This window comes from Cyprinus carpio, chromosome B14 (genome assembly GCF_018340385.1).
Source record: "Cyprinus carpio isolate SPL01 chromosome B14, ASM1834038v1, whole genome shotgun sequence".
Taxonomy (NCBI): Eukaryota; Metazoa; Chordata; class Actinopteri; order Cypriniformes; family Cyprinidae; genus Cyprinus; species Cyprinus carpio.
Window position 1 is genome coordinate 18,963,403 of NC_056610.1, and position 27,445 is coordinate 18,990,847.

General features: G+C 36.8%; 1 protein-coding gene across 4 annotated transcripts; it reads left to right on the forward strand.

The window, feature by feature from the left end:
- The first annotated feature begins 140 nt into the window (after window positions 1-140).
- LOC109102275 (cytoplasmic FMR1-interacting protein 2) lies at window positions 141-27,071 on the forward strand. Of its 4 annotated transcripts, none has more exons than XM_042738373.1 (29): window positions 141-299; window positions 8,557-8,706; window positions 8,804-8,893; window positions 14,362-14,439; window positions 14,860-14,961; window positions 15,219-15,400; window positions 15,513-15,609; window positions 15,840-15,968; window positions 16,050-16,154; window positions 16,234-16,322; window positions 16,881-17,118; window positions 17,201-17,493; window positions 17,562-17,709; window positions 17,801-17,954; window positions 18,053-18,209; window positions 18,767-18,863; window positions 18,948-19,024; window positions 19,124-19,232; window positions 19,355-19,474; window positions 19,668-19,867; window positions 19,960-20,047; window positions 20,162-20,305; window positions 20,396-20,486; window positions 21,193-21,326; window positions 23,822-23,894; window positions 24,013-24,107; window positions 24,348-24,586; window positions 24,671-24,818; window positions 25,396-27,071. In XM_042738373.1, the coding sequence occupies exons 2-29, from the start codon at window positions 8,590-8,592 to the stop codon at window positions 25,561-25,563; spliced, it is 3,762 nt and encodes a 1,253-aa protein (XP_042594307.1). In that variant the 5' UTR covers window positions 141-299; window positions 8,557-8,589; the 3' UTR covers window positions 25,564-27,071. The 4 variants fall into 4 exon arrangements, with proteins under 4 accessions (XP_042594307.1, XP_042594309.1, XP_042594311.1 ...); XM_042738375.1 differs by having other exon boundaries at window positions 21,193-21,323; XM_042738377.1 differs by lacking the exons at window positions 23,822-23,894; window positions 24,013-24,107; window positions 24,348-24,586; window positions 24,671-24,818; window positions 25,396-27,071 and adding an exon at window positions 22,192-23,264 and having other exon boundaries at window positions 21,193-21,323.
- Window positions 27,072-27,445: the final 374 nt, after the last annotated feature.

Here is a 27,445-nt window from a genome sequence, read left to right on the forward strand (position 1 = left end):
GCATTTCTCTTTCCCTCTTTGTTCATAATCATACAAAAATTAATGCACGACTCGAAGAAATTTAAAAATAGAGATGCAAACTGATGACTCACACCAGAGATGCTGTTTTAAATGGGTGCCTGTCTCTTTAAGAGCATGCACTTGCAGCCATTTTCTGCTCTTTGTGTGGGGTGGATTAGCGGATAGAGACAGAACCCAGAGCATCAATTCTACTACACCGAGCGAACGCTATTTCTCACAGTTTCTCCCCGCTTTGCACTGACCGCCCGTTAGTTTAAGAGCGGACATGCAATTAGCAGGTAGGTAAATGTGATTATTTTCATGAATTACAGAGATGAGAGCGCTCGCTCGACGGTGCGCGAGAGATGATGGCACCAACCTGCGCGTGTAACGTTATTCCCCAACATGATGCTCACAACGAAAACGGCTTGGCTTTTATGTTTTTTTCAAGCTAGCCGCCTTTATGTGCGCGTTTGGGGGCGTTTTACACTAATTTGGTGAATATGGTTCATTATGATGAAGGTGCTGATAGCATCTCCGCTTTATGGGTGGGGTGAGGGGGGTGCGCGTGCACGTATCTCACACATCTCATTATATGATATAACATGCTTTATCTATATTTGTTTACATTAGTGCACAGTTATATTACTTAGCTGTCAGTGTCGTTTCATTCCATCTTAAACACATTTTGGGATGTTTTTCCATTCTTTCCGACCGCTGGTGTCCGGTGACTGGGGGCTGTTGCTAGGTTATTGCCAATCGAACCGTTATTTTGACGCCTTTGATGATTAAGAAATGCGCTGTATGACACATTAAATGACTGAATCCAGCTTTTTCCTTTTAATGCGTGGAGGGGTTTTTCTTATGTTATGATTGAGGACTTTTATTTTGAGTTTTTATGTTTTAGAATTAGGTTTAGTGAACGACCAAGCAGTAATGTAATTTATAAATGATAATTAGCAGCCTGGCGATATTGTGAGGTAATGACCAAGCTTTTGCTGCTTATTATTACACTCCTGGTTATGATATATATAAAATTAACGAACATAAAATCATAAAAACTAATGTAATTCAAAATATTTTGTTAAATTAGATTCAACCTTTACAACGTAGACTGCTATTGGCCAACAACAAGACCAGCACTTCAACAATATTATGATAAATTATATATAAATCTGTTTTTTTTTTTTTCTGAGTGATGTTTCATTGTCTTTCTTTATAGATTTATAATCTAGCCATCTATCAAAGTTTCATTCATATAACATTAATACTGAAGAGCCTCAGGGCCATATTTCCCAAGGGCTGAAGCTGTTAACCATTTTGCAAAAATAATTTTTAGGCTGCAGAGTGATACGAGAGACATGAATATAGCAGTATGTAGCCATGGTCAGCTGTACAATATCCAGTTTAGTGGTCAAGTACTCTTGACAGAACTGTGTAACTGTAAAGTAAGAAGTTAATTGTTGTCCAAACCTTAAAGTTGTGATAAAACTGAAGTAGCGACAGATTTTTTTTCTTCCAGGTTGTGCCATACATTCAAGTGAAACAGATTATTAAAAAAGTAAAACAATTAAGGTTCTGTCCATCAGTTGTTGATCGCATGGACACAAATCTGAATGTGAGCTTCCAGCCGATTGTAAGAAAGACCTGGAGTCTTGACAGTTCCATTAAAATTCACGAAGTCAAAAAAATAAATGAAACTTATTCAAAATAAGATCAATAATAACATGTATTTAGAAAATAGGGTACATTTTCATTTCATGTTGACTTTAACTGTAACTTCCTGCAGAATCTGTTGTCATTCATTAAAGCATGGCACAGGTTCCTTTTAAATGAAACAAGGAACCACTAGTTTCCTGAATACAATTGAAAAACCATTTGCATTATTTTTACCTGCAGATGTAATCAGTGTTAAAATGCATGGTGTACAGCACTCATGATGAGACTGTTTCACCTGCTGTTGGAAATGATGCATGCCTAACTACATCATCAACCACATTTGCTTATTTTTTTCTCATCTCAGGAAATTACAATTGAATGATGCAATCATGAACAGTCCAGAGTACGTGGTGGGGTTGTTTCAGTGTATGCCGTCTGTACATAAGGGAGAATCTTTGGGTCAGCCATCAATTACACATCCCACCTGCCTGTCTAGTAATTGTAGCTCAAGGCTTGCAGAGAGGGCGGGAGTATGATGTCCAACCGAGTGGTGTGACCCAAATGTGACGCTCTTTCAGCAATGGAAGCACTTACATGACCTTTGTGATGTCTAGACCTTATTTATGTGGCTAGACCAGTAATAGTCAGCTACAGTGCTTAAATGACTTAAAATTATTTAAAATAATGACAAAAGCTGTGTGTGTGTGTGTGTGTGTGTGTATACTCACACATTTAAATGAATTGAAATTAAAATCTCTGCAGGTGTTTTTATGCATTTTATTAATCTAATTTTTTTTATATATAGTTTTGCCAATTTCTTAAATATTTCATGTATTGGGTATAAATTGTGAGTAAAAAATGTGTTTCAAAGTTCTTATCTTTAAAGGGATCATTTACCCAAAAATGAAAATTCTGTCATTAATTACCCTCACGCCATTCCAAAGCCCTAAACAAATTAAGATATTTTTGATAATCCAAGAACTTTCTTCACGAAATGTATTCTTGTAGTTTCATAAAATTATGGTTGAACCACTGATGTCCAATGGACTATTTTAACGATGTCCTTCCTACCTTTCTGGGCCTTGAACGTGTCAGTTGTGTTGCTGTCTATGCAGGGTCAGAAATCTCTCTGATTTGTGTTCCGAAGATGAACACTTACAAATCTTATGGGTTTGGAACAACATAAGGGTGGAGTACTTAATGACAGAATTTTCATTTTTAGGTGAACTATCTCTTTATATCTATATTCTGTACAGTAAATCATAAACAACTAGAAAAATCACGAGGCCTTCGAATATTGTTGTGGGGTGCCTTGGAGTCAAAAAGGTTAAGGTAACCACTGGGATAGACGATGGAAAAACATGGATTTTAAATCCAATTCTTAATTGGTACCCTTAATCACTTGTTTGTAGTATCTCGGTGAAAGTCATGTGGCTTGTGCATTTATGTTAGTGGTGGTGCGATTTTGTCATGCTCGCATAATGAATAGGAATGTAGACAGTGCACCCCACCGTACAATGGGAATCAGCCCATGTGGGAAAGTTTATTCTAGTATCTCAGCATCCTTTCCCACAGGCACAGTCTCTGCCTCTCTCTCCCTGTCAGATCACGTCTTCCACTTGGAACGTGGTGGTGTCATGGAAGATTTTTTCCAAGAGTCCCTTTTTGAATGACAATGATTCAGCTCTCAGGTTGTTATCAGTCTGAACATGTCTCACGCCACCTCACGTGATCCTTTTCAGCAGATTAAAATATGCAGGAACCCCCAAGGCTCAAAGTGCATCTGCTTTTTTTATTTTTGTTCTTATGCAGACCAGCTCTGGTTGTTAAATATGACACAATTAGGTACAATCATCACCTATTTGAAGTTTGTATTGAATTTTTTTTATTATTATTATTATTTGATAATCATAAAAAGTCATTCTGAATATTTAAAAAATGACTTTACTCCACTTAGGCTATAGCCTATGTGATTAGCCTATGTGTTCAATTGTGAGGCAAGTGTCTCACACAAAGTATTTATATGCTGCTGCCTGTGTAGAGCCTTCCAAATGAGTCACTTGAGGTTCACAATGACTAGAATGCTGCCTAGTCTTTTAAAAAAAACAGTCTGTCAAAACTTTTGTACTGTAGTTTATGGTTCTGTTGTAAAAAGGGGAAGATATTTGAATTAATTCCACTTTTGGATGCTAAATATTTAAGCAAAATGTTTATTTTTGTCATTTATTATAGTGTTGTGAATATGTGTAGGGCAAGTGCAAATGTGTAGTGTATAAGCTAAAAGGCTAATTTGTTAGTACTTAAGATAAATAAAACAGACATAATTGGTCATTACAATGTATTTCAAATGGCATATATTGTGATTTTGTAGGATTTAAACTCAGGCGCTAAAGAGAATGGGATCGTTTGGGGTCCAAATGGAGACCTAATTTCAAAGCAGGACCGATTTGTTACAATAACAGCTCCACTTGTTTTTGGAGCGGAGCTTAAGTTTTCTTTCAGGACAGAACTTGAACAAGCTTTGCAGAAGAATAGGAGCTTCACATGTTTTAGAGTTCCTGCTGTTGTCTAAATAAAAACTTGTATTACATAGTTGCACAACATTGTGAGATACAGTACATAAATGCTGAAAGGAAACTCCACCCATTTTAAAGGAGCATAGATGAATCTGTATTGTTAAAGTGCTGTTGAGCGTATCAGCATGCATTTGTTAGTGACCAATACAAAAACAAATAACAACTAACATAATAACAATGTACCGTTAAAATAACAGTATAAGGTTTCTTGTAGCTTTCACCACATACTAACTCAGTAACATGACTTCGATTGATTTGACTTGGCATTAGGGGTGGGGGAAAAAAACAATACAGTAAACTAAAGTATCGTGATATTTTCCGCAGCAATACTGTATCGATACACGGACACCAAGATCGGACACTATCGAATCTTTTATTATACTATTGGATAGAATAATAAAATTAATTTCTTTTCAGCCCTGTAGATGGTGGCGTTGAGTTTTTTTGTTTGTTTGTTTGTTTTTGTGAGGTCAGCTGGGTCACCTTCTGCATGCAGTAAGTTAGTAACATAAAGATGGCAGCATTGCGGAAACTTATCAGGGAAGCCCCGTCCATGTTTAAATCAGATGTAAGACTATGTTTTATCTATTTTAAATTTAACAGTAATTTACTTTTCATCTGCATATAACATTTATGACAGGCTTTCATGAAAGTGTTGGTCAGTTTGTCTGAGATTGACATTTACTCCCATTTGCGCTGCAATCGTAACGATAAAATCAAAGAATCGTTTGCGAAAGCTGAGATAACAACGGATCTGTGTTAGTACTGTTTCATCTGAAAGCACGTGTTTTCTTTTTAGTTAAAACAGTTCGAGTGTTTGGTTCTGCCAGATGATGTTTTCTTACTTGGATATCGGGGACATAATATGAAGTTGGAAAAAGGTAACAAATTACAATATATCACAGAATATCGCAATAATATTGTATCTTGACACAAATATCGTGATAATATCATGTTGTGAGGCCTCTGGTGATTCCCACCCCTACTTTGCATACATCCCTGGACAAGATTGTGCTTGTGAAGATCTGATATTGCCCCTTCAGTGGCCTTCAGCAGTGTGATCAAGCATTGTTTCCAGCCTGACCTACTGTTAGAGGTCTGACACCTAAGTTATTCTGTCATGTGATTCTGCTGTGACCTCCAACCACCTGAAACTAACATAGGATTCAACCCACCAAACCTTTTGAAAGTGCAGTTTAAAGTTGATGTTTGTAATTGTGATGTTAAAATACTTTTATCCCAGCTTAATGTGGACAGACAACAATAAGTAAGCCTTTTATATTTGATTTCCCTCAAAATCTGTTGGAAAAGTCATTATTTTCCCAATTTCAATTGATGGTGACTGTAGAGCCTGCAGACATATTGTAAATTATTATTTTTGGTCATTTTGATTGCACAGTGAGTAGCCTTTAATCAGTGTTGTTGCTGTGATGCGTTTTCGTTTTTCTTTCTTACTGTATGCCAGGGGTCAGCAACCTACGGCACGCGTGCCAACAGTGGCACACAGAGGGATAATCGCTGGCACAAGAGCAATCGGGAAAACTTTATACTCACGTATATTTTGAGATAATAACTTCTCATAGTCACACAGCCTTTTATGAGCTATACATACTATTAAAGTGTGAGAATTAACTTGCGCTAGTCTACTGATGTTCGCGTGACCGCTGCACAAACTAGGCGCTTCAGATCAAAGCCTCAGTGGTCTAACAGTGGTCTAACAGTGGTCTAACAGCGGTCGTCAATGTCAAAATGACTAAGATGACCAATCAAATCAAAGAAGGCGGGGTTTACTGTTCACAGAAGCACAGACACGTGTAAATTGTCTGTCTACAAATTATTTAATATTAGTCAACTTTCAACAACACGTTTTACGATAGAAATGTTAAATTAAATGTTTGGTTTTTGTTTCTCAAATATGGCTATTTTTAGCGCGAGAGAGAGACGTGTAAATTGTCTGTGTCTGTGTCTCTCTCTACAAACAATGAAGATGAGTTTAGTTACTTAAAAAAACAGCGATTTTACCTCCCCTTGCAGAGAAATATAATGTAGCTGAATGTTACTGTTGTTTCTGTGTGTGTGTGTGTGTGTGTGTATTTAAAGTTTAAAAAACAATTTATGAAAAAATCTGAAAATAGGCCCAGATAGGCCTATTGTTTTTCTATCGTATCATTTAAAAATGTGTACGTACTGTATGGGGTGGGGTGTTGGGGGGTTGGGTGTTGGCACAGTGGTTAACCAAAAAAAATTAAAAATGGCACGTCATGCCGAAAAGGTTGCTGACCCCTGCTGTATGCTGTTCACACTTCATAAGTTACACTTAGTTCCTGTTTATTACTGTTAGTCATAAGAGAGTCCTTGTTCCAAACAGGCTCCATATTTAATGGTGACCACAGGCCTTCTCTCTTCCTGCATGTGCCATGTTTAATGGTCAAACTAACACCATGGTTCCCTGCTGCTCTGTCAAGCTTTGATGAAGGTAAAGATGGAAAATCAACCCCACCCATTTACAGATCCATAACAAACCAATCAATCTACTTATCAAGAACAAACAAAACACTAATTTATTATGCATAAACAACATCCTAAGACCTATTTTTTAATTTATTGGTGCTGTGGCATAACAGATATGTTGGTCATGTGAGCAACCTAAGTTCGAATCTCCTTTCTCTCTCAACATTTTTTCATCCTCCAGAAACAAATAAATATTCTTTGACAGTTTTGGTCAAGATTGTCCTATGCATTCTGCACAGGAGCAATTGAAGTAACATCTAATTCAAAGCATTGTTTTGATGAGGCAAAAGTCAAGTCAGCCATGGGTATAAAATGGGCAATATGCCTTGCCAAACCACATTTCCTGACTAGGGCTGTGCCTGAATAGCGAATCCGTGTATGGAAAGGCACGGAAAATGAATAATGCGTTCTACGGAGCCACTAAAGGGACATGGTTAGCCGCTTGCTAGCGGTTGCCTCTTACATAACAGTATATAAAATTTCACTTACCACATAAACAGAGACAGGTAAGGAGAGATGACTGATAGGATGATGGCGAATGATTTGCACATCCTGAGCACCACTGACAAACATCTAATCTTGTGAAATGTGTGGTAAATAGTGCCGCTCCGTAGTAGAGTAGGCTATGTGTGAACGCGAATCTTGAAAGTGAAAGTAAAAAGCAAACACGCATTTATAAGTGATTTCAATGTCCTGCATATTAATAATGGCTCCCTGATGCCTGCAATTTATATACAGGATAATTACCCAATGACATAATTGTGAAAGAAAGCATTGAAATATATTTTTCTTGTATATCACATATTTATTCTCTTTTGGGGTGCCGTAGTACACGTCATTACCTTTCCAAATACCGGATTCGGATTCAGGCACATCCCTATTCCTGACAATGCACGGCCTTGAGATGCATTTGTAAAAGTTGTAAAAATTATTTGTATCTTGACACAGCATTTCAGAAATGTGTCGTTCATGGTATTAGGTACTAAAAGAAGAGAGCGATGCAACCGTAAACAAAAACAGCAATAGTATCCACTTTTGATGATACCCAGGGTAACTTTTTGAGCTATGTTGTTTGGGCATTTTCCCACTGAGAATGGGTAACAAATTGCTCAAAAAGCTGCACCATGTATCATCAGCCTTAGGTTATGTATTTAAGGTGACATATCATGAAAATCTGAGTTTAAGTGCTGTAATTGGGTCTAATATAATATATAGATCTAATATAAACAATACAATTTCTTTCCCAGCCATCTACCTACACACACAAAAAAAACTTGACAGACAAATCAAAATAAAAAAAAAAAGAAAGACATCTTAGTTTAGTACTCACAGATGCGTGCGCTCAGAAAATCCTATATTTTAGAAGTTTAAACTAATATGGTTTAAAACGCTTGATTTCAGCAGAATTGACATGATAATCAAAACCAAACTGATGTTTTTTTAGCAAGGTATCTGAGATAAGAGCTGTAAAGGCACATCCCTATTCTGGTAAAGGGGACTGGGAGCAGCAGCTCATTTGCATTTAAAGATTGATGAATGAAACCAGCGTGTTTCTGCTTCCATTCAAAATAGTCATTTTCAAAATTATATAATAAATGATCTGTGGGGTATTTTGAGCTGAAACTTAACCTGAGGCTTATATTACATATTGTAAAAGGGGGCATAATAGGTCTCCTTTAAGACATGTGATGTTTAAATTGCTGTAGAAAATTATACAATTTTATTGGTATCTAAAATGTAAAATTTTAAATATGGTGATTACACAGAATATTGTTATTGTGTTGAAGCTCATTGTCTATGTTTGTTTCAGATTGGGCTGTTTTGTGAGTGAACCTGTGTCGCCATGACAACCCACGTGACCCTGGAGGATGCGCTGTCCAATGTGGACCTGCTGGAGGAGCTTCCCCTCCCAGACCAGCAGCCATGCATCGAACCCCCACCGTCCTCCATCATGTACCAGGTACATTTACACAAATGCATTTTTTTATATTTGTTGTTAGATGTAGAGTTCACAGTAAATTTGGATACAACTGGACTGACCTTCTGTCTGTTACTAGGCAAACTTTGACACCAACTTCGAGGACAGAAATGCGTTTGTCACTGGTATTGCCCGCTACATTGAACAGGCCACTGTGCACTCCAGCATGGTGAGTAGAAGGAGGACTTTGTGAAACAGCACATTAGAATTGCTGGTCATGTGACCAGAGAAGCAATAACGAAAGGATGTTGCATTATAACAAAGCTGCTCTTTCTGAAATCTTTTATCAGAAGGGCACTGAGAAGCAGAAACAGTCATTCAGTTTATCTGATGTAGGCTTTTCTTTGTTACAGCAAAATTTAAATCAGCCCAGAGCAGTGCAGTTCCCTTCCCAAAGCTTTTACTTAAAAAATAAAAATAAAAATTACCATATTTTTAGGAACTGTAATAAAACCATGTTTTTCCAACATGTAAACTGGCAATGTCATGGTGTTCTGTGAAGCACCTTGAAGTAACAGTTTGTGGTTAATAAGATTTTTTTGTGTGTGAATAAATGAATACATTTATCCAGCGAGAATGCATTAAATTGATCAAAAGTCGCATATATAATATTACAAATTACTGCTATTTTAAATTAACGCTGTTTATCTGAACATTCCTTTTATTACAGAATCCTAAAAAAAGGAATTCACAAAAGTATTATGCAGCAAAACTGTCGTGAACATTGGTAATAATAAGAAATTTTTTTCGAGCGCCAAATCAGCATATTAGAATGAATTCTGAAGGATCAAGTGATACTGAAGATTGGAGCAATGATGCTGAAAATTCAGCTTTGTATCACAGGAATAAATTACATTATAAAATACATTCAAATAAAAAACAGTTCTTTTAAATTATAACAATATTTTACATTATTACTGTTTTTACTGTATTTTTTATCAAATATATGCAGCCTTGATTAGCAAAAAACAAATAAATACCACAGTATATGAATGATACAGAGGCAAAGAATGAGAACCAGTAGTTATTATTATAATTTTTTTTCTAAGGTTTTGTGACTTTTAGAAATGTATTTGACTGGGAAATTGAGAAGAATGGGAATAGTTATGGATTTAATGAATCCACTGGCAGCCATATCACCCTGGAGCCCAAGACCGGTTTCCCACTGAAGCTAAGCAGGGCTGAGCCTGGTCAGTACCTGGATGGGAGACCTCCTGGGAAAACTAGGTCGCTGCTGGAAGAGGTGCTATTGAGGCCAGCAGGGGGGCTCAACCTGTGGTCTGTGTGGGTCCTACCACCCCAGTGTAGACGTTAAACTGAGGTCCTGACTCTTTGTGGTCTCCTTCGGATGAGACGTTAAACTGAGGTCCTGACTCTCCGTGGTCATTAAAGATCCCAGGATGTCTTTCGAAAAAGAGTAGAGCTGTGACCTCGGCATCCTGGCCAAATTCACCCATTGGCCTCTGACCATCATGGCCTCCTAACAATCCCCATATCTGCTGATTGGCTTCATCACTCTGTCTCCTCTCCACCAATAAGCTGGTGTGTGGTGGGCCTTCTGGCGCAATATGGCTGCCGTCGCATCATCCAGGTGGATGCTGCACACTGGTGGTGGATGAGGAGATACCCCCTGACAATGTAAAGCGCTTTGAGTGCCTAGAAAAGCGCTATATAAATGTAATGAATTATTATTATTATTATTACTTATCAAATAAAAAATCAACTTACAAAAAAAAACTCAACAACTACAAAACATCACCAAAAAAAATATTAATTATTATTATAATAATTATATGTATATATATACGACTATTTTTCCAAAAAAAAAAAACAAAAAATCTATTTTGATCAATTTGAGTAAAATTGTGTTTTGTTTTGTTTTTTTAACCAAGAAAGTGGCCAGATGAAAACCACTATTTTCTGTTTCAAACTTTCACATACCATCTTTAGGTTATAATAACATTAAAAATTCAAATCCAGATTTTGATTTTCAAAGATTTATTATAATTTTCTTCTTTTTTATTGAATCAGTATAAAAGTATTTTTCATACTGAAACTGTTGAAAATACACAACATAGTAAGTTGATCCACGTATGACAGGCTCTGAACTTGGTCAGTACTAATCTTATATACAGGCACTGGACTAAAAATAGATTAAATCAGTCATCGCTCCCAAAATGAATTCAACGGGTCATCTTGTTAATGCTATAAATTAATTACAACAATAAAAGAAAATTTCATAATGAACATACATGAACAACAACATCACATTAAACCACAAAAATTCCAAATTGACATTTCCATTAAATTCAACTAGTTACCAAAAGTGCATTCATCTTTGCCATGTTACATTCATTTAGTTGAGTAGTGCTATACGCTGTATTAACAAAAACATTAATGGTATTAATAAAAACACTTACACTGACAAGCTATGCAATATCGCATTCATAATCAAATGCGATTATGAACGCGATATTGCATTACTTGTCAGTGATGTACGGCTCTGTGTATTAAATGCTGCTCAATCTGAAAGCACGCAATGGAGATTTATCACAGAACCGGCTTTACTGATGAGATGCGCATGACAAGTGGAATGGTGCGCTGTGATTGGTTGAACGGATATATCGCATTCTGCAAAGAAAGGAGTTTGTGGCGGTTTGGAAAAAAAGGGAGAAAACATTACCTAATAACTCTGCGAATATAGCATTTTGCATACAATTAAAAATGGACTTTTCAATACCGACCAGATACAATACTGATTTTGGTGGAAACTCAATTTTTAAAAAAAAATGGCATTTATCGATTAAAATTGAGTAAATAAATAAATATATAATATATATTATATATATATAATATATATATATATATATATATATATATATATATATATATATATATATATATATATATATATATATATAAATTTTCCCTTTAATTATATAGTGCTTTTAACAATAGAGATTGTGTCAGTTCTCCACTGGCCAGACAAAACCAGTAGTTGAGTTCCAGGCTGCAGCAAACTCACATTGTGCAGAGGACTCCTCTGGTTCCTGTGGTCTTGTCCCGGTGGCTGTCTAGGAGACAAGGTCTTTACTGGGGATCTGTCTCTGGTGCGCATCTAGTTGTCCTAGTCTCCGCTTATATTCAGGGCTGTCAAGGTTGTCTCTAGGTGCTGATCCACCATCTGTGCTGGATACGTACTGGATCCAGGTGACTGCAGTGACCATCTGATCTGGATACAGACTGGATCCGGTGGCTGCGGTTACCTCAGAATAAGAGAGAAACAGACTACTATTAGCATAGATGCCATTCTTTTAATGATGTAGCAAGTACATTGTGTGTTATTGTAATTGTTCCCAGTTCTGGTTGTCCTAATTAATGCAGCCTTAAAAACAGATATGAATATTAGAAATGTGTTAGTGTGTTATGTGTAAGCCAGATTAAAGAGATGGGTCTTTAATCTAGATTTAAACTGACAGAGTGTGTCTGCCTCCCGAACAATGTTAGGTAGGTTATTCCAGAGTTTTGGCACTAAATAGGAAAAGGATCCTCCGCCCGCAGTTGATTTTGAAATTCTAGGTATTATCAAACTGCCAGAGTTTTGAGAATGCAGCAGACGTGGAGGACTATAATGCAATAAGAGCTCATTCAAATACTGAGGTGCTAAACCACTCAGGGCTTTATAAGTAATAAGCAAGATTTTAAAATCTATACAGTGTTTAATAGGGAGTGTTGAAAGAACCGGGCTAATATGGTCATACTTCCTGGTTCTAGTAAGAACTCTGTCTGCTGCATTTTGAACCAGTTGGAGTTTATTAAGTGTGTAGAACCATCCAATAAAGCATTACAATAATCTAACCTTGAGGTCATGAACACATGAATTAACATTTCTGCATTTGACATTGAGAGCATAGGTCACAATTTAGATATATTTTTGAGATGGAAAAATGCAGTTTTACAAATGCTAGAAATGTGCCTTTCAAAGGAAAGATTGCTATCAAATAGCACACCTAGGTTCCTAACTGATGACGAAGAATTGACAGAGCAGCCATCGAGTGTTAGACGGTGTGAATTTCTGAATTGAACATCTCGAACCATATCAACAGATTTGCAGATGTGATGACTATTTAAGGGCCAGGCATGTGAAAGCTGGGCAAGATATTTTGTGCCATGTCAAAACCCCATCAGTTTCAATTCTGTTTTGGCAGAGAGCTCAGGACAAACACCTTTTCACAAAGAGACCCTTGTTTATGCTTGTTTTGTACAGTTTTGTTTCTGTGGGGGTTTGTGCTGCATAGAAATGGTATGCATAGAAATGGATCTATTCCACCTCTTCTTCTCACAGCTCAGTGGATCGTGTATGTGTGTGGACTGTCAAACAGGAGTGCACATTACTCCTCAAGGACTGGAGGTCCTGATTGCTTCAGCTACCTTCTGCTTAATCTCTAATGAGAGCATAGATGTGGACTTTGTATGCTATACAGAAGTGGCTGGATGAATGATGTGGTCTCACTAAACTTGGATTTAGGATTAAATGCAGTGTTTGCAGGGTGAACAGTGTAGGCCTATTGAAATCAAATCCTCATACTTTCTTCGTCTCGTCTCACTTTTATACATTTAAATCAACTTAACATACAGACTCTATTCAGATGTTTTGTAGATGATTAATTAGTAAGTTTGACAAGTCCAGTGCTTTCAGTGATGACCAAAGACCACAAAGTGTCTGGGGAAAAATTCAGAGAAAATAATTATAAAAATAAACTATTTAAATAAGTTAAATTACCAAGTGTATTTCTGTTTTTATTTCACATCTTTATTACTTATTACCATATTACAATTTCATTCTTCTTTCTATAAGCTAAATTTGAAATTCACAATTTTTCCTCCAAAAAATATTCATAATCCTATTGACATAAAATGCAAAAAATAAATAAATTATATATATATATATATATATATATATATATATATATATATATATATATATATATATATATATATATATATATATATATATATATATATATTATAAACATTATATTAAATATTACTTTGAATATTTACAATATATTTTTTAACTGTTTTTCTTTTATGTAATGTTTCTGAAGAATATAAACTTGTATGATCAGGTAAAGCTGCAACAAGCAAAACCATTCAGGGCTTCCTCAAGACTGTTGTTGACTAGTTTAGGTAAACCACTGACTAGTTTTACAGATATTTAGTTTGCAAAGCCTTCGTTGTAATACTTGCTGAATGCTACTGAATTGTGATTGGCAGAAATCCAGGTTACATGTTTTATTAATGGAAAGTAGAGCATAATTAGGGACTCTTATACCCAGTCTACAATAAAATGCATGACAAAACTGAATTGCTGCCACTCTAATCAGCGGAACTGTCTAGACTGCAAGGGCTCTGGTGATTCTAGGTTTAGCATCTCTCCCTCTGTCTAGTTATACTATGTAGCAATAATGGTCACTTCCAGCAAAAAAGTGTTGTTTGGATTGTTTTTTCTAAGCATGAGGTCAGTAAAATTATTTAGCTCACATTTACACAGAATTTGCAGGAGATTATATGGCTGGTTCCTGTAAAGTTGTTGTTAATTTTCCTCTTTTTCAAACTCTTTTTTTTTCTTCTCAGAATGAAATGCTGGAGGAGGGGCATGAGTATGCCGTCATGCTATACACCTGGAGGAGCTGCTCCAGAGCCATTCCTCAGGTAGACACACAGACACACACGTGACATCCAATGCAGTAACAGTGCTCCGATGTGAGGTGTATTCTCAAATGCATGCACAATTTGGCCTACTGGCCCACATACAATTTTAATACAAGGCATGTCATAGTGCGGAAGAGAAACTAGATAAGAATGGGCTATTAAGTTACATATGCATAGATTTTTTGAAGTTTGTGAATGTTGCTGCCAACATTCAAAAGACTATGTGCTAAGTCTTGTTTTTTAAGATATGCTGTCTGTCCGAAGAGAATCTGAACCCTTTTTCGATTGTTTATCTAAAAGATATGATTGAAAGGAGGACCCAGTCAACAACATGATTGCCCTGCATTCACTGCAGAGAAAAGGCTCATTATTCAGAATCTGAATCCTGCCAGTTTAATGACGCCCTCTTGTGCATATCAGGTGAAGTGCAACGAGCAGCCAAACCGAGTGGAGATCTACGAGAAGACTGTGGAGGTGCTGGAACCTGAGGTCACCAAGCTCATGAAATTCATGTACTTCCAGGTAAGAGCGGAATTTCTTATTAAATACTTATTAATCCTCACATGTCATGATTATCCATCAAACAACAACTCTGATCAGAAAGAGGGAAAAACACTCATTGCTCATTATTATTTTTTTTCTCTTTATTTTTATTTGCTTATAGAAAATAATTTCTTAATATTTATATTCATATTTAACTTTTCAAATAAAGGAGTGTATTAATTAAGTAGCATAGCATAGTTTTTGCTGGGCTTTAACATTGATATCCCTCCTTCTAGCGCAAGGCCATTGAACGTTTCTGCAGCGAGGTAAAGCGACTATGTCATGCTGAGCGCAGGAAAGACTTTGTGTCCGAGGCCTACCTCCTTACTTTAGGAAAGTTCATTAACATGTTTGCTGTGCTGGACGAACTGAAGAACATGAAGTGCAGTGTTAAAAATGATCACTCTGCTTACAAGAGGTATAATGGTCATGCTTAAATTTAAAGGAGTCATTAAAACACTGTGACATACATACACACATACATGCATTATTTTAAAAAAAGGTTTCATATTTCTGTTTCTTCTTTACAGAGCAGCTCAATTCCTGAGAAAGATGGCTGACCCACAGTCCATCCAGGAGTCCCAAAACCTCTCTATGTTTTTAGCCAATCACAACAGAATTACACAGGTATGTTTAACTTCAAATATGGTCATATTTATGTTAATGGAATAAGAGCTAAAAACACCAAAAAGGAACCATAAAAGTGGTCCATACAGCTTCTGTAACTATACGTTAGGCTTGTGTGAGGAACAAGTGCTTTTTCATGGATAGTCTTGTCTTCCCCCAAAGCTTTTCTGTTCACTTTTCATTTAGACATTTGCGTGCAGTGTGTCATGTTTTATGTGATGTTTGTCCAGTGTCTGCACCAGCAGCTGGAGGTTATCCCAGGTTATGAGGAGCTGCTGGCTGATATTGTTAACATCAGTGTGGATTACTACGAGAACAAGATGTACCTGACCCCCAGTGAGAAACACATGCTGCTAAAGGTGAGCGCATCCATTCCTGCTGAAGCTCTTTAGACTTGACTGAAAGATCTTTACAAATGAAGGCATGGCTCTGTGTTTCAGGTCATGGGTTTTGGCCTATATTTGATGGATGGAAATGTCAGCAACATCTACAAGCTGGATGCAAAGAAAAGAATAAACCTTAGCAAAATCGATAAGTTCTTTAAGGTGAAGACAAACGTTCTGGATCTCTTGAAAATTGACTGGTTTTTTTTGAGTGTAACATTTGTTTTGGTTGCCTTCACAGCTTCAGGTTGTGCCCCTGTTTGGAGACATGCAGATCGAGCTGTCACGATACATAGAAACAAGTGCACACTATGAAGAGAACAAGTCCAAGTGAGTGATTGACTACTTAAGATAAAAAGCACATCTTGTAACCGCATTGTTTTTCATCTGATACTAGTTCTCTTTTTTTGAAAGATGAAATATTCAGACGTTTTAGCTCAGTAACTTTTTTTGAAATACTTTTATTCAATATCAAGAGTTGCATCAAAAGTCACAGTAAAGGCATTTATAATGTTTTCATAAAAGATTTCGGTCTCAAATGAATGCTGTTCTTTTGAACTTTCTATTCATCAAAGAATCCTAAAAAATTGTCACAGTTTCCAAAAGAATATTAGCCAGCACAGTTTTTTTGAACATTGATAATAAATGTTGAATAATAGAAGTGTTTCTTGAGCAGCAAATCAGCATTTTAGAATGATTTCTGAAGGATCATCTCTTTCAAATTCAGTTTTAATTTGATAAAAATAATTAGATTTTAAAATCTATTAAAATAGAAAACAGTTGTTTTACATTGTAATAATATTCCACAATGTAACTGTTTTTACTGTATTTAGACTTCTTGAAGTGTACATCTTTTTAGTAGTGTCTTTTTTCCTCTCTCTCTCTCAGATGGACCTGCACTCAGAGCAGCATCAGTCCGCAGTATAACCTGTGTGAGCAGATGGTGCAGATCAGAGACGACCACATCCGCTTCATCTCTGAGCTGGCGCGCTACAGTAACAGTGAGGTGGTGACTGGATCAGGGTTGGACAGTCAGAAATCTGATGAGGAATACAAGGAGCTTTTCGACCTGGCACTCAGAGGACTGCAGCTTCTGTCCAAGTGGAGCACTCATGTCATGGAAGTGGTACGTTTGAGATCATTAAAGCAGTTTTAAGCATTCCAGTTCTCCATCTATCTTGCATTTGAACTGTCTTCTCTTCCTCTAGTACTCTTGGAAACTAGTCCACCCGACTGATAAGTTCTGCAACAAGGACTGTCCGGGCACAGCTGAGGAGTATGAACGCGCCACACGCTACAACTACACCAGCGAGGAGAAGTTTGCCTTGGTGGAGGTCATTGCTATGATCAAGGGTCTTCAGGTTCTGATGGGCCGGATGGAGAGCGTGTTCAACCAGGCCATCAGGCACACAATCTACTCTGCCCTGCAGGACTTTGCACAAATGATCCTGAGAGAGCCACTCAGACAGGCTGTGCGCAAGAAGAAGAACGTCCTCATCAGGTAAGATGTACACCACATGAAAAATACATACTTTTTTGGGCATTACTTATCTCCTTGCTTCCATATAGTGTACTTCAGGCTATTCGTAAAACCATCTGTGATTGGGAAGGAGGAAGAGAACCTCCTAATGACCCCTGTCTAAGGGGAGAGAAGGACCCCAAAGGAGGATTTGACATCAAAGTTCCTCGTCGTGCTGTTGGCCCCTCGAGCACACAAGTCAGTTAAATTATGTTTGCAACATAGAAGATATTTAGTTCTGTTTATAAAGATTGTTTCTGAGTAATATGTGTTCCTCCCTGTCCTGTAGCTCTACATGGTGCGCACCATGCTGGAGTCTCTCATCGCTGATAAAAGTGGCTCTAAGAAGACTCTTCGCAGCAGTCTGGATGGCCCCATCGTTCAGGCCATAGAGGACTTCCACAAGCAGTCTTTCTTCTTCACCCATCTCCTGAACTTTAGTGGTGAGACAACAGCATTGGTTTTCTGTATTGCAACCGTATCATCTTTATGTGTCAGTCTAGACTGAGAAATGTCTTATTCTCTCGTGACTGGCTGATAGAGGCCCTGCAGCAGTGTTGTGATCTGTCCCAACTGTGGTTCCGAGAGTTCTTTCTGGAGCTCACTATGGGCCGTCGCATCCAGTTCCCTATTGAGATGTCCATGCCTTGGATCCTCACCGACCACATTCTGGAGACCAAAGAGCCCTCCATGATGGAGTATGTGCCACATACACACAGTTTTTACCGGTTATTAAGCTACACTAAGATTCAGAAGTTTGGAGTCAGTGTTATATTTATTCTGTGTTAGGGATGTGTTAAAATGATCAAAGGTAACAGTGAAGACATTGTTACAAAAGATTTCTGTTTCAAATAAATGCTGTTCCCTTTGAACTTTCTATTTATCAAAGAATCCTGAAAAAAATGCATCACAGTCTCCGTAAAAATATTACGCGGCACAACCGATTGCATTTGTTATTGATAATAACAAGAAATGTTTCTTGAACACCAAATCATCATTACAAATGATTTCTGAAGGATGATGTGACATTGAAGATTCCGCTTTGCCATCACAGGAATGAATTATATTTTAAAATATAAAACAGTTATTTTAAATTGTAATAAATGTTACATAAAATTGCTGTTTTCACTGTATTTTTGATCAAATCATTGCAACCTTAATGGGCGTAAGAGAAAAATCCTACCAACTCTAGCGGTAGTGTATATGAACACTGTCAGATTATAGCATTTTTGAGATTAATCTTTTTTTCCCTCAGATATGTGTTGTATCCGTTGGACCTTTATAATGATAGTGGTTATTATGCCCTCACCAAATTCAAGAAGCAGTTCCTCTATGATGAGATAGAGGCTGAGGTAGAGTGTCACAGACTTGTTTATTATTGTCTTCCATTCAAAAATATTTTAATAAAAACTGAAGCGATCTCTTTTTCATTATAGGTCAACCTGTGTTTCGATCAATTTGTGTACAAGTTAGCTGACCAGATATTTGCCTACTACAAAGCAATGGCTGGAAGGTAACAATATCCCTGTCTCATCTTAAAAGTTTCATTTCAGAGGTCAAATCAAAGAAATGACTCTGTTATAGATCATATGTTTTTTTCTCTTCCTCACAGTGTCCTCCTAGACAAACGCTTCCGTGCAGAGTGTAAGAACTACGGTGTGATCATTCCATACCCGCCTTCAAACCGCTACGAAACACTGCTCAAACAGAGACATGTGCAGGTGTGACATTATACCCATTACCAATAAGAATGGGCAACTTTGTTTTAATGTTAAGCAAACGTACTATCACTCTCGATACTTTGTAAATGATAAATCTAACAACATATTTGTGCTTTTTTTAGCTGCTGGGTCGCTCCATTGACCTGAACAGATTGATAACCCAGAGGATCTCAGCAGCCATGTACAAATCCCTGGATCAGGCCATCAGCCGCTTTGAGAGCGAGGACCTCACCTCCATAGTGGTGAGAAACTCATGCTATTAGACTGTTTTGGTATTTGTTGTCATCATAATCTGTATTCTTTGGTATTACACATGTGCAGACATTTTTCTTTCCCATTTGGACATCTGGTGTCTTGATTTAGAAAATCAAAGACTCTGACTAAGAACTTTGGAATATTCACCAAACTGAAATTGGTTTGTTCCCTGTGTTTCAGGAGCTTGAATGGCTGATGGAAATCAACAGGTTGACTCATCGCCTGCTCTCGAAGCACATGACCCTGGACAGTTTTGACGCCATGTTCCGTGAGGCGAACCACAACGTGTCTGCTCCATATGGCCGCATCACGCTACATGTCTTCTGGGAACTCAACTTTGACTTCTTACCAAACTACTGTTACAATGGCTCCACCAACAGGTCGGTGAATATAAGTTGTAGACACAAAGCCATACTAATGTAGTTCAATATAGATGACAATGTTGACAAAAGTGTTCAATCTCACGAAACAGGTTTGTGCGGACAGCCATTCCCTTTACCCAGGAGCCTCAGAGGGACAAACCTGCCAATGTCCAGCCATACTACTTGTACGGCTCCAAGGTCTGTAAGCAGCATGATTAGCTTGTGATACTGAACCAAAGACTTAAATGTGTTTCATACAGAGTACTAGAGAATATCAATGTCTATTTTTAAACATCTCGCTCTGTTTTTCAGCCTTTGAACATTGCCTACTCCCACATCTACAGTTCCTACAGGAACTTTGTGGGTCCTCCGCACTTCAAAACAATCTGCCGTCTTCTTGGTTACCAGGGCATCGCTGTGGTGATGGAGGAACTGCTCAAGATTGTCAAGAGCTTGGTATCATGTCTCTCTGTTTAGTGTACATGTAGTTGTAGTTTTTTTGAACATTTCCTTTTTTCATTTGTCCTGTTCATCTGTCTTTTCCAGTTGCAAGGCACCATCCTGCAGTATGTGAAGACCCTCATAGAGGTGATGCCCAAGATCTGCCGTCTCCCTCGTCATGAGTACGGATCACCAGGTGAGATCAGGACTAGTAACACTCCAGTTGTGTCACAGTCTAATAATGAGTTCAGAGGCCAAATGTTTTAGCTATTATATTAAATTCTGGTGCAGAATTGTACCATCAGAGTCCCTCCACTTCCCCTAACTCCACCTGTCTAGATCTACTACGGGATTTATGTATTTATGTATGCCTATTCATTAGGGCTGTGCGATATTGAATAAAATGCGATATGCATACCCTATTATTTGATATGCGAAACCAATATTGCAAAAAAGTGTGTAAAATCAATTTCAATTATATTTTAAAATATTTAAAAATTAAAATTATATAACCAATATGTTTCACATTCATTCTTAGTTAAGAAAGAATCACTATAACTTCTGAAAGTGACCAGCGGTGTTTTAGCATTACATTAAAAGTAATGTCACAAAACAGAAAAGTCATTTTAACATCAGTGTGAACATACAAAAAAAATTATAATAATAATGACACTAATTTTATATCATTGTAAACAAAAAATAAGTGTCTGTTAATGCTTCAGTGTAGATATAATTATATTGGATAATTATTGTTAATTTAGTACAACAAATTAATTTGTATAACAGTTTGTAAAACACATTTTATAGCTTATTAATGTTGAGAAGACTGTAACTGTAGCATATGAATGTCAGATCCTAGCCTGGAGTGTTTTTGATGTTATGTAATGTGGAACATTTGTCAGGCATCCTGGAGTTCTTCCACCATCAGCTGAAGGACATCATTGAGTACGCTGAGCTCAAGACAGATGTGTTTCAGAGTCTGAGGGAGGTGGGCAACGCTGTTCTCTTCTGTCTGCTCATCGAGCAAGCTCTGGTGAGACCCTCTCTGGCGTACTCTTCCTTTTTGCATGACGTAGTGTAATTGCATAGTCGATCGTTTATCACTTTACTCCTAATTAGTTGGTCCAAAACTTAATCTCAAAGCTGATTTCTATTTTAGATTTAGTCATTCAGACCTGCCAACCTGTACACATTTTGTGCATTTTGACCTCAAAGTACAATTCTAAGATTTGTGACTCCAAGCAACAGAAAAATCAAATGCCGCCTTTGTGTTCAATAAGGCAACTGAAGTAGTGAATTTTTTTTTTTTTTTTTTTTTTTTTTACTTTTTTTTTTTTTTACTTTTTATAGCATTATGCTAAAATTGACAATAAATCCACATTTGGCTGCTACTCAAAAATATTGCTTTCTCAAAGTGTTATCCCTCTCTAAGCTATATATTATTAGATTGTTTTCTTCATGATATGGTGGTGAATATGGGAAAATAAGTGCCAAAATGATGCTAAACTATGCTTTATACTATTGCGGTTCTCAAAATATTTTGCCAAGGTTGGCAGGTCTAATCTTTCATAAAATGCCTTGTTTTCTTCTGAATAATTATGATATGCTTTATGCAAATATTTTTTGTAATGAAAGCATTTGATTGGTGCACCAAAATTCAAGGCCCAGTCCTTGACGTGACTCAGCCTGGCTTTGCTAATCAGCTGCATAAAGAGGCAGATTTGAATTTGTAGAAAGTGTGTGTTGTATGCTGATGTGTATGCCAGTGTGTGTGCGTTTCTGGATGTGAATGTTAATGAATAACTGTGTGTATGTTAAAGCTTGTGTGGGTGGAGGACACTGCTGCCATCTGCCCCTAAAAAGCAACTTTATTTCTCATTACACGCTGGCAACAACTACAGGTGGTAAGGAATTAGGCCTCATTCATGTAACCGAACCACAAACTGACTGAACGCACACTCTTCCTAGTTTTTATACTTTTTTTTAGTCACTTTTGTGTCGTGTTCTGCCATGGATTCAAGGACGCTAGTGTCACCGAGACGAGAATAAAACCCGAAATGTAATACGGAGCTGTGAACGTCTGGCACTGTCGTGACGTTTGGACCCTGCACACTCCCACTGGGTTAATATTAAGAGGCTTGTTTAGGATCATTTCCTCCAAAGGAAGTCTTCCTTGCTTTCATGGCAGTCACGACTCCTCTCTGGCTGCCTGTGACGTCCCGTGCTGGTGCACATCTGCTTCCATACACTTCTCTTCTTCTGACTGTAACTCTTCTGATGCCTGTTTCTCTTGTGTTTCTGTTTGGGACTCTCTCTCTGAAGCATAGTGAATGTGTCGGATGATCATTGCACGCTGATCTCTCATTAACATCGTTTCTGTCAGGATGCTCTTCTGGTCGTCTCTCTTCTTGTTTGGATGTTGTTCGGTGCTTGTTTTATTATTGTGAATGAAGTGATTTTTGCTCAAATTTGTGTACCTCATTGATTTGAAGGTCATTGCCATAAGACCTTTCTACTTTCACATTGCATTTAGGGTTTACACCATCTGCCACAATAATAATTTATTACATATTTTTTATCTTTCTGGGTTTATATTAGTAAATATTGATGTAGAGATTTAATACAATGCATATTAATAGTAAGGGATGTGCAAAACTACATTTAGTTGTCTACAGTTGGTGGATTGGGCCTATTTTTGTGTTCAGAAACATCTAGATGGAGTACAACAGACTGAAACGTAGAACACATGAGTCACAAGACTTTTTTTAAGATAACATCTTAAATGTTTCTCAAGGCATAAATTGCTGACGGAAAAAATGGGGCATGTCGCAACAACCAAGGACAATCTGCATTCTGCATACATACACAGACCGACTTTAAAAAAATAGTGTTAAATTAATAAAATAAAGAATATGCCACCCTTTAACCACCAGATCTTTAACACATACACACACACACACACACACACATGTATATATATGTATATATATATATAACCTTTTATTGCACAAAACATAAGTTCTCATAGAAATATGCATATTATATGTAAATATGTATATATTTATAGAAATATTTATGTTTTTAATATAAGTAATATAAATATCTAATAAATATGAGACTATGCCTTATAATAGGAATGCTGTTCATTGCTGGTGATTTAAAGGAATTGTTCTGAAATTGTTTCAAGTTGTTTTGAACTGTTTTGAACTTTCGAGTAGAATCAGAAAGTGCTATTTATGATCAAATTATTGGATGAGTTCCTTTTATCAGTACTTTATTTGGTATAATCAGTTACTGGTATTCAGACTGAGCTTCTCAGTCAACATCAATTCTACTTAAGTATCCTCATATTTAGGACCAGAATGTTACATTTTCACATTTTCATACATATTACGACTAACCCATTTTCACACTGATGTGTGTGATGTTTGTGCTGTGTAAAGCTTGATTCAGATTTCATTTAACAGTGTGATGATGAAGCATTTTTCATTCATTCCCCGTCATGTTTTTGTTTTGTTTGTTTGAACTCAGTCACAGGAAGAAGTTTGTGACTTACTTCATGCTGCACCCTTCCAGAACATCCTCCCAAGGGTCTACATCAAAGGTGAAAAATTACATTAGGAAACTACGAGATCATGTTCCTCTTCAGTGCTTTCTGATTAAGAGATCTTATATATAATTTTATACCTGCTGAAATCTTCCTTTAATTATGAATTTTACAGAGGGGGAGCGACTTGAGGTGAGGATGAAGAGGCTGGAGGCAAAGTACGCTCCTCTTCACCTGGTGCCCCTCATTGAGAGACTTGGGACCCCACAGGTGAGGCACTCAGAGATCTCATTTGTCAGTAGCAGAACATATTTAACACTAGGGCATTCTTTTTATAAATAGAAATGTTTTGTAACATTGTAAATGTCTTTACTCTCACATTTGATCAATTAAATGCCTTTTTGCTGAATAGAGTAAGAAAAAACAAACATTTGAGGTGGCAATATAGGTTAATGCATCTATTTGGTCTCCATTTTAACCAAACGTTTTGTTTTTTAATAATCTTTTTAGCAAATTGCAATAGCACGAGAAGGAGACCTGCTGACGAAGGAGCGTCTGTGCTGTGGTCTGTCCATGTTTGAAGTCATCCTGACTCGCATTCGCAGCTTCCTGCAGGACAGTGTGTGGCGAGGCCCGCCCCCCACCAATGGCGTCATGCATGTGGATGAGTGCATGGAGTTCCACCGCCTCTGGAGCGCCATGCAGTTTGTGTACTGCATCCCTGTGGGCACGCACGAGTTCACTGCAGAGTATGCATATACATTCAGCATGGCTGTTTTTAATAGTAAACGAGCACTTGATAACTGAAATGTTTTGGGGGGTTTTGTGTTTAGGCAGTGCTTCGGTGATGGTCTGAACTGGGCTGGATGTGCCATTATTGTGCTATTAGGACAACAACGTCGCTTTGACCTCTTCGACTTCTGCTACCACTTGCTGAAGGTCCAGAGGCAGGACGGCAAAGATGAGATCATTAAAAATGTGGTACGTTTCTGATTTCATAGACTTAAACTATTAAAAAAATTACATAAATCATTCCAGGAAGCTCTTAACAGTCAGCAATGCAATAAACACTAATGTTTTTTTTTTAAGAAAACCATTATTTTTATTCAGCAAAGATGCATTTAACTGATGGCAGTAAATGCATTTGTAATGTTACGAAATGTCTGTTTCTGCTTTTTATTCATCAAACAGTACTGGAAAAATGCATAATGCTTTTTACAAAATTATTAAGCAGCACCAATGTCTTGAGCAGCAAATCAGCATATTAAAATGTTTTCTGAAGGATCATGTGACACTGAAAAGTCAGCTTTGCCATTATAGGAATAAATAAAATTTAAAAAAAAATTTAAATAGAAAACTGTTTTAAAATTGTAATAATATTTCACAGTATTACTGTTTTTACTGTATTTTAATCAAATAAATGCAGCCTTGGTGAGCATAAGAGTCATCTTTCAAAATCATAAGATCATACAGACCCCAAACTTTTGAAAGGTAGTGTAAATGTTCCAACTTGTAAATATGGGCTTCTGTATTAAATATTTTGTCGTGTAACTTTCAGCCCCTGAAGAAGATGGCAGACCGCATCAGAAAGTATCAGATTCTTAACAACGAGATCTTCGCCATCCTCAACAAGTACATGAAGGCTGTGGAGACAGACAGTTCTACTGTGGAGCATGTTCGCTGTTTCCAGCCTCCTATACATCAGTCTCTGGCCACCACATGTTAAACAAACTTTATTTGACTTACAGCTATCCTATTCTTCCTCTGGTGTGACATTGGTCTCAAACGTAGTGTACAGGGCCTTAGAGCTTTCAAGATTGCCTCTGCTTTATTTAAACGAGAGACGAACCTCCAGTCTCGCCACATGGTTAAAAAACACAGTAGATTTCTCAGTCTGCCCCAGCTGTTATCTAACCCTTATGAATATCAACACTCACCATCCCTTTTGAATGAGACTTGAAGTGAACCACTTTGAGAGATTTAGGACTGCCGAAAATATTTCCAAGTCACCAGAGGAAGTTTGAACAAATGTTAAGTTCTAGTTAAAAAAAAAAAAAAGTAAATATAAATGACTTTTATTATTAAGAGAAAACATGATTAATGTCAATTAATGTCTTTTTTAACATCATGCCCATACAGATTTCATTTATAATAGTATTTGCATGTACCTCACAAATTCCATATATCCTAATATTGTTTGTACTGTAATATACAGACCAAAAAGCAAGAGTACAACTATGGATACATATATCCATAATAATTTCCCCCCTTTCTAATTCTTTTATGGCCAGAATTGTTTACAGCATTCTGTTCTCTTTATTGTATTACAGCACTGGTTTACAGATCTTTGCATTTGTAACATCCATCATTGTGAATGTTGCAGTTTGATGCTGTCAAGAATTGCGTGTAGTACTTGTTCTAACTTTATTGGTACTTAACTGGTATCAGTATTTGCCTCAACTATTGAAAAGTAACCTCACTTATCTTTTCTGTCAGTTTAATCTCGGTTTTTGGACTGTTAATTTTATACACAATAACCATGTGTAATCTAGTGAAGCAGTTCTGAAGTACTAATAACTGGATTTGTGCTGTGATAGCATCGCTTTGCTCACCTCTTATTGTTACAGACTGCAGTAGTAATACTGCATTACCTTGACCAATAACGGACAAAAAGGGAAAACATTGGACATCCACTGTTCAATATCAAGGTTACTAAAACTTCCAGAAATGTTTCAGTATTTACCCTCACAGGCCCTTTGCTTCAGCAGTGTTAGACAGATTGGCAAGCGTTCTGTTCAGTTTTGTAATTTATGTGGCTGTTGTAAATGTAACCTCATGAATGCTCATCATATTCTGTTATTTCCTTTTTTTCCAGATTGATTTTAATCTGTTTTTAAATAACTGTTGAATTAAATGGGTATTTTCCAGTAATCTATTTATGCATAAAAGTTGATTTTTCTTGCTCTTGGAAGGGTTAATATGTGAACAATGATGGAAAAAAAGTGTTTTGACTTTAAGGAAGTGCTGTTTTAAAAACTCAAAGCATGACAGGTGTAATTTATTGTCATCATGGATCTATTTGTGACATGAGATTTTTGTTCATATTGTTGTACAAGTGATCATGTTTTGAAATACAAAAAAAAAGGAGAAAATAGTACAATGTACAACAAATGGTTCTGAACAGGAGTTCTAATTATGTTGTATTTCCATGAAATAAAAAAGATCTAACGGAAACTGGCTATTTTATTTATTTATTTGCATTTAATTTCAATTATTTTGCATTTCATATAAATCATTGACTTGCACCAGCATTTTAATCTAGACTTGAGCCTTAGATTATCACAATCAATCATCTTTCAGTTTAATTCAAAAGTTGCGTTATAAAATGGTTTTTTTAACTAAATAACCATGGTTTTTTTTGATTCCTTTGATATTTTTGTCACCAACACATATCAAAGTAGAGAACATTGCAATGCTCACTTGATGTATTAGCCTCAAACTTCATTTCATCTAAGAGTCTTCAGATATGACTGTGTTAATGCCCAATTGGTGATTTAATCAGTAAGTTCCTGGCATTTCTCACACCTTGGGTAGGTCTGAATAGGATG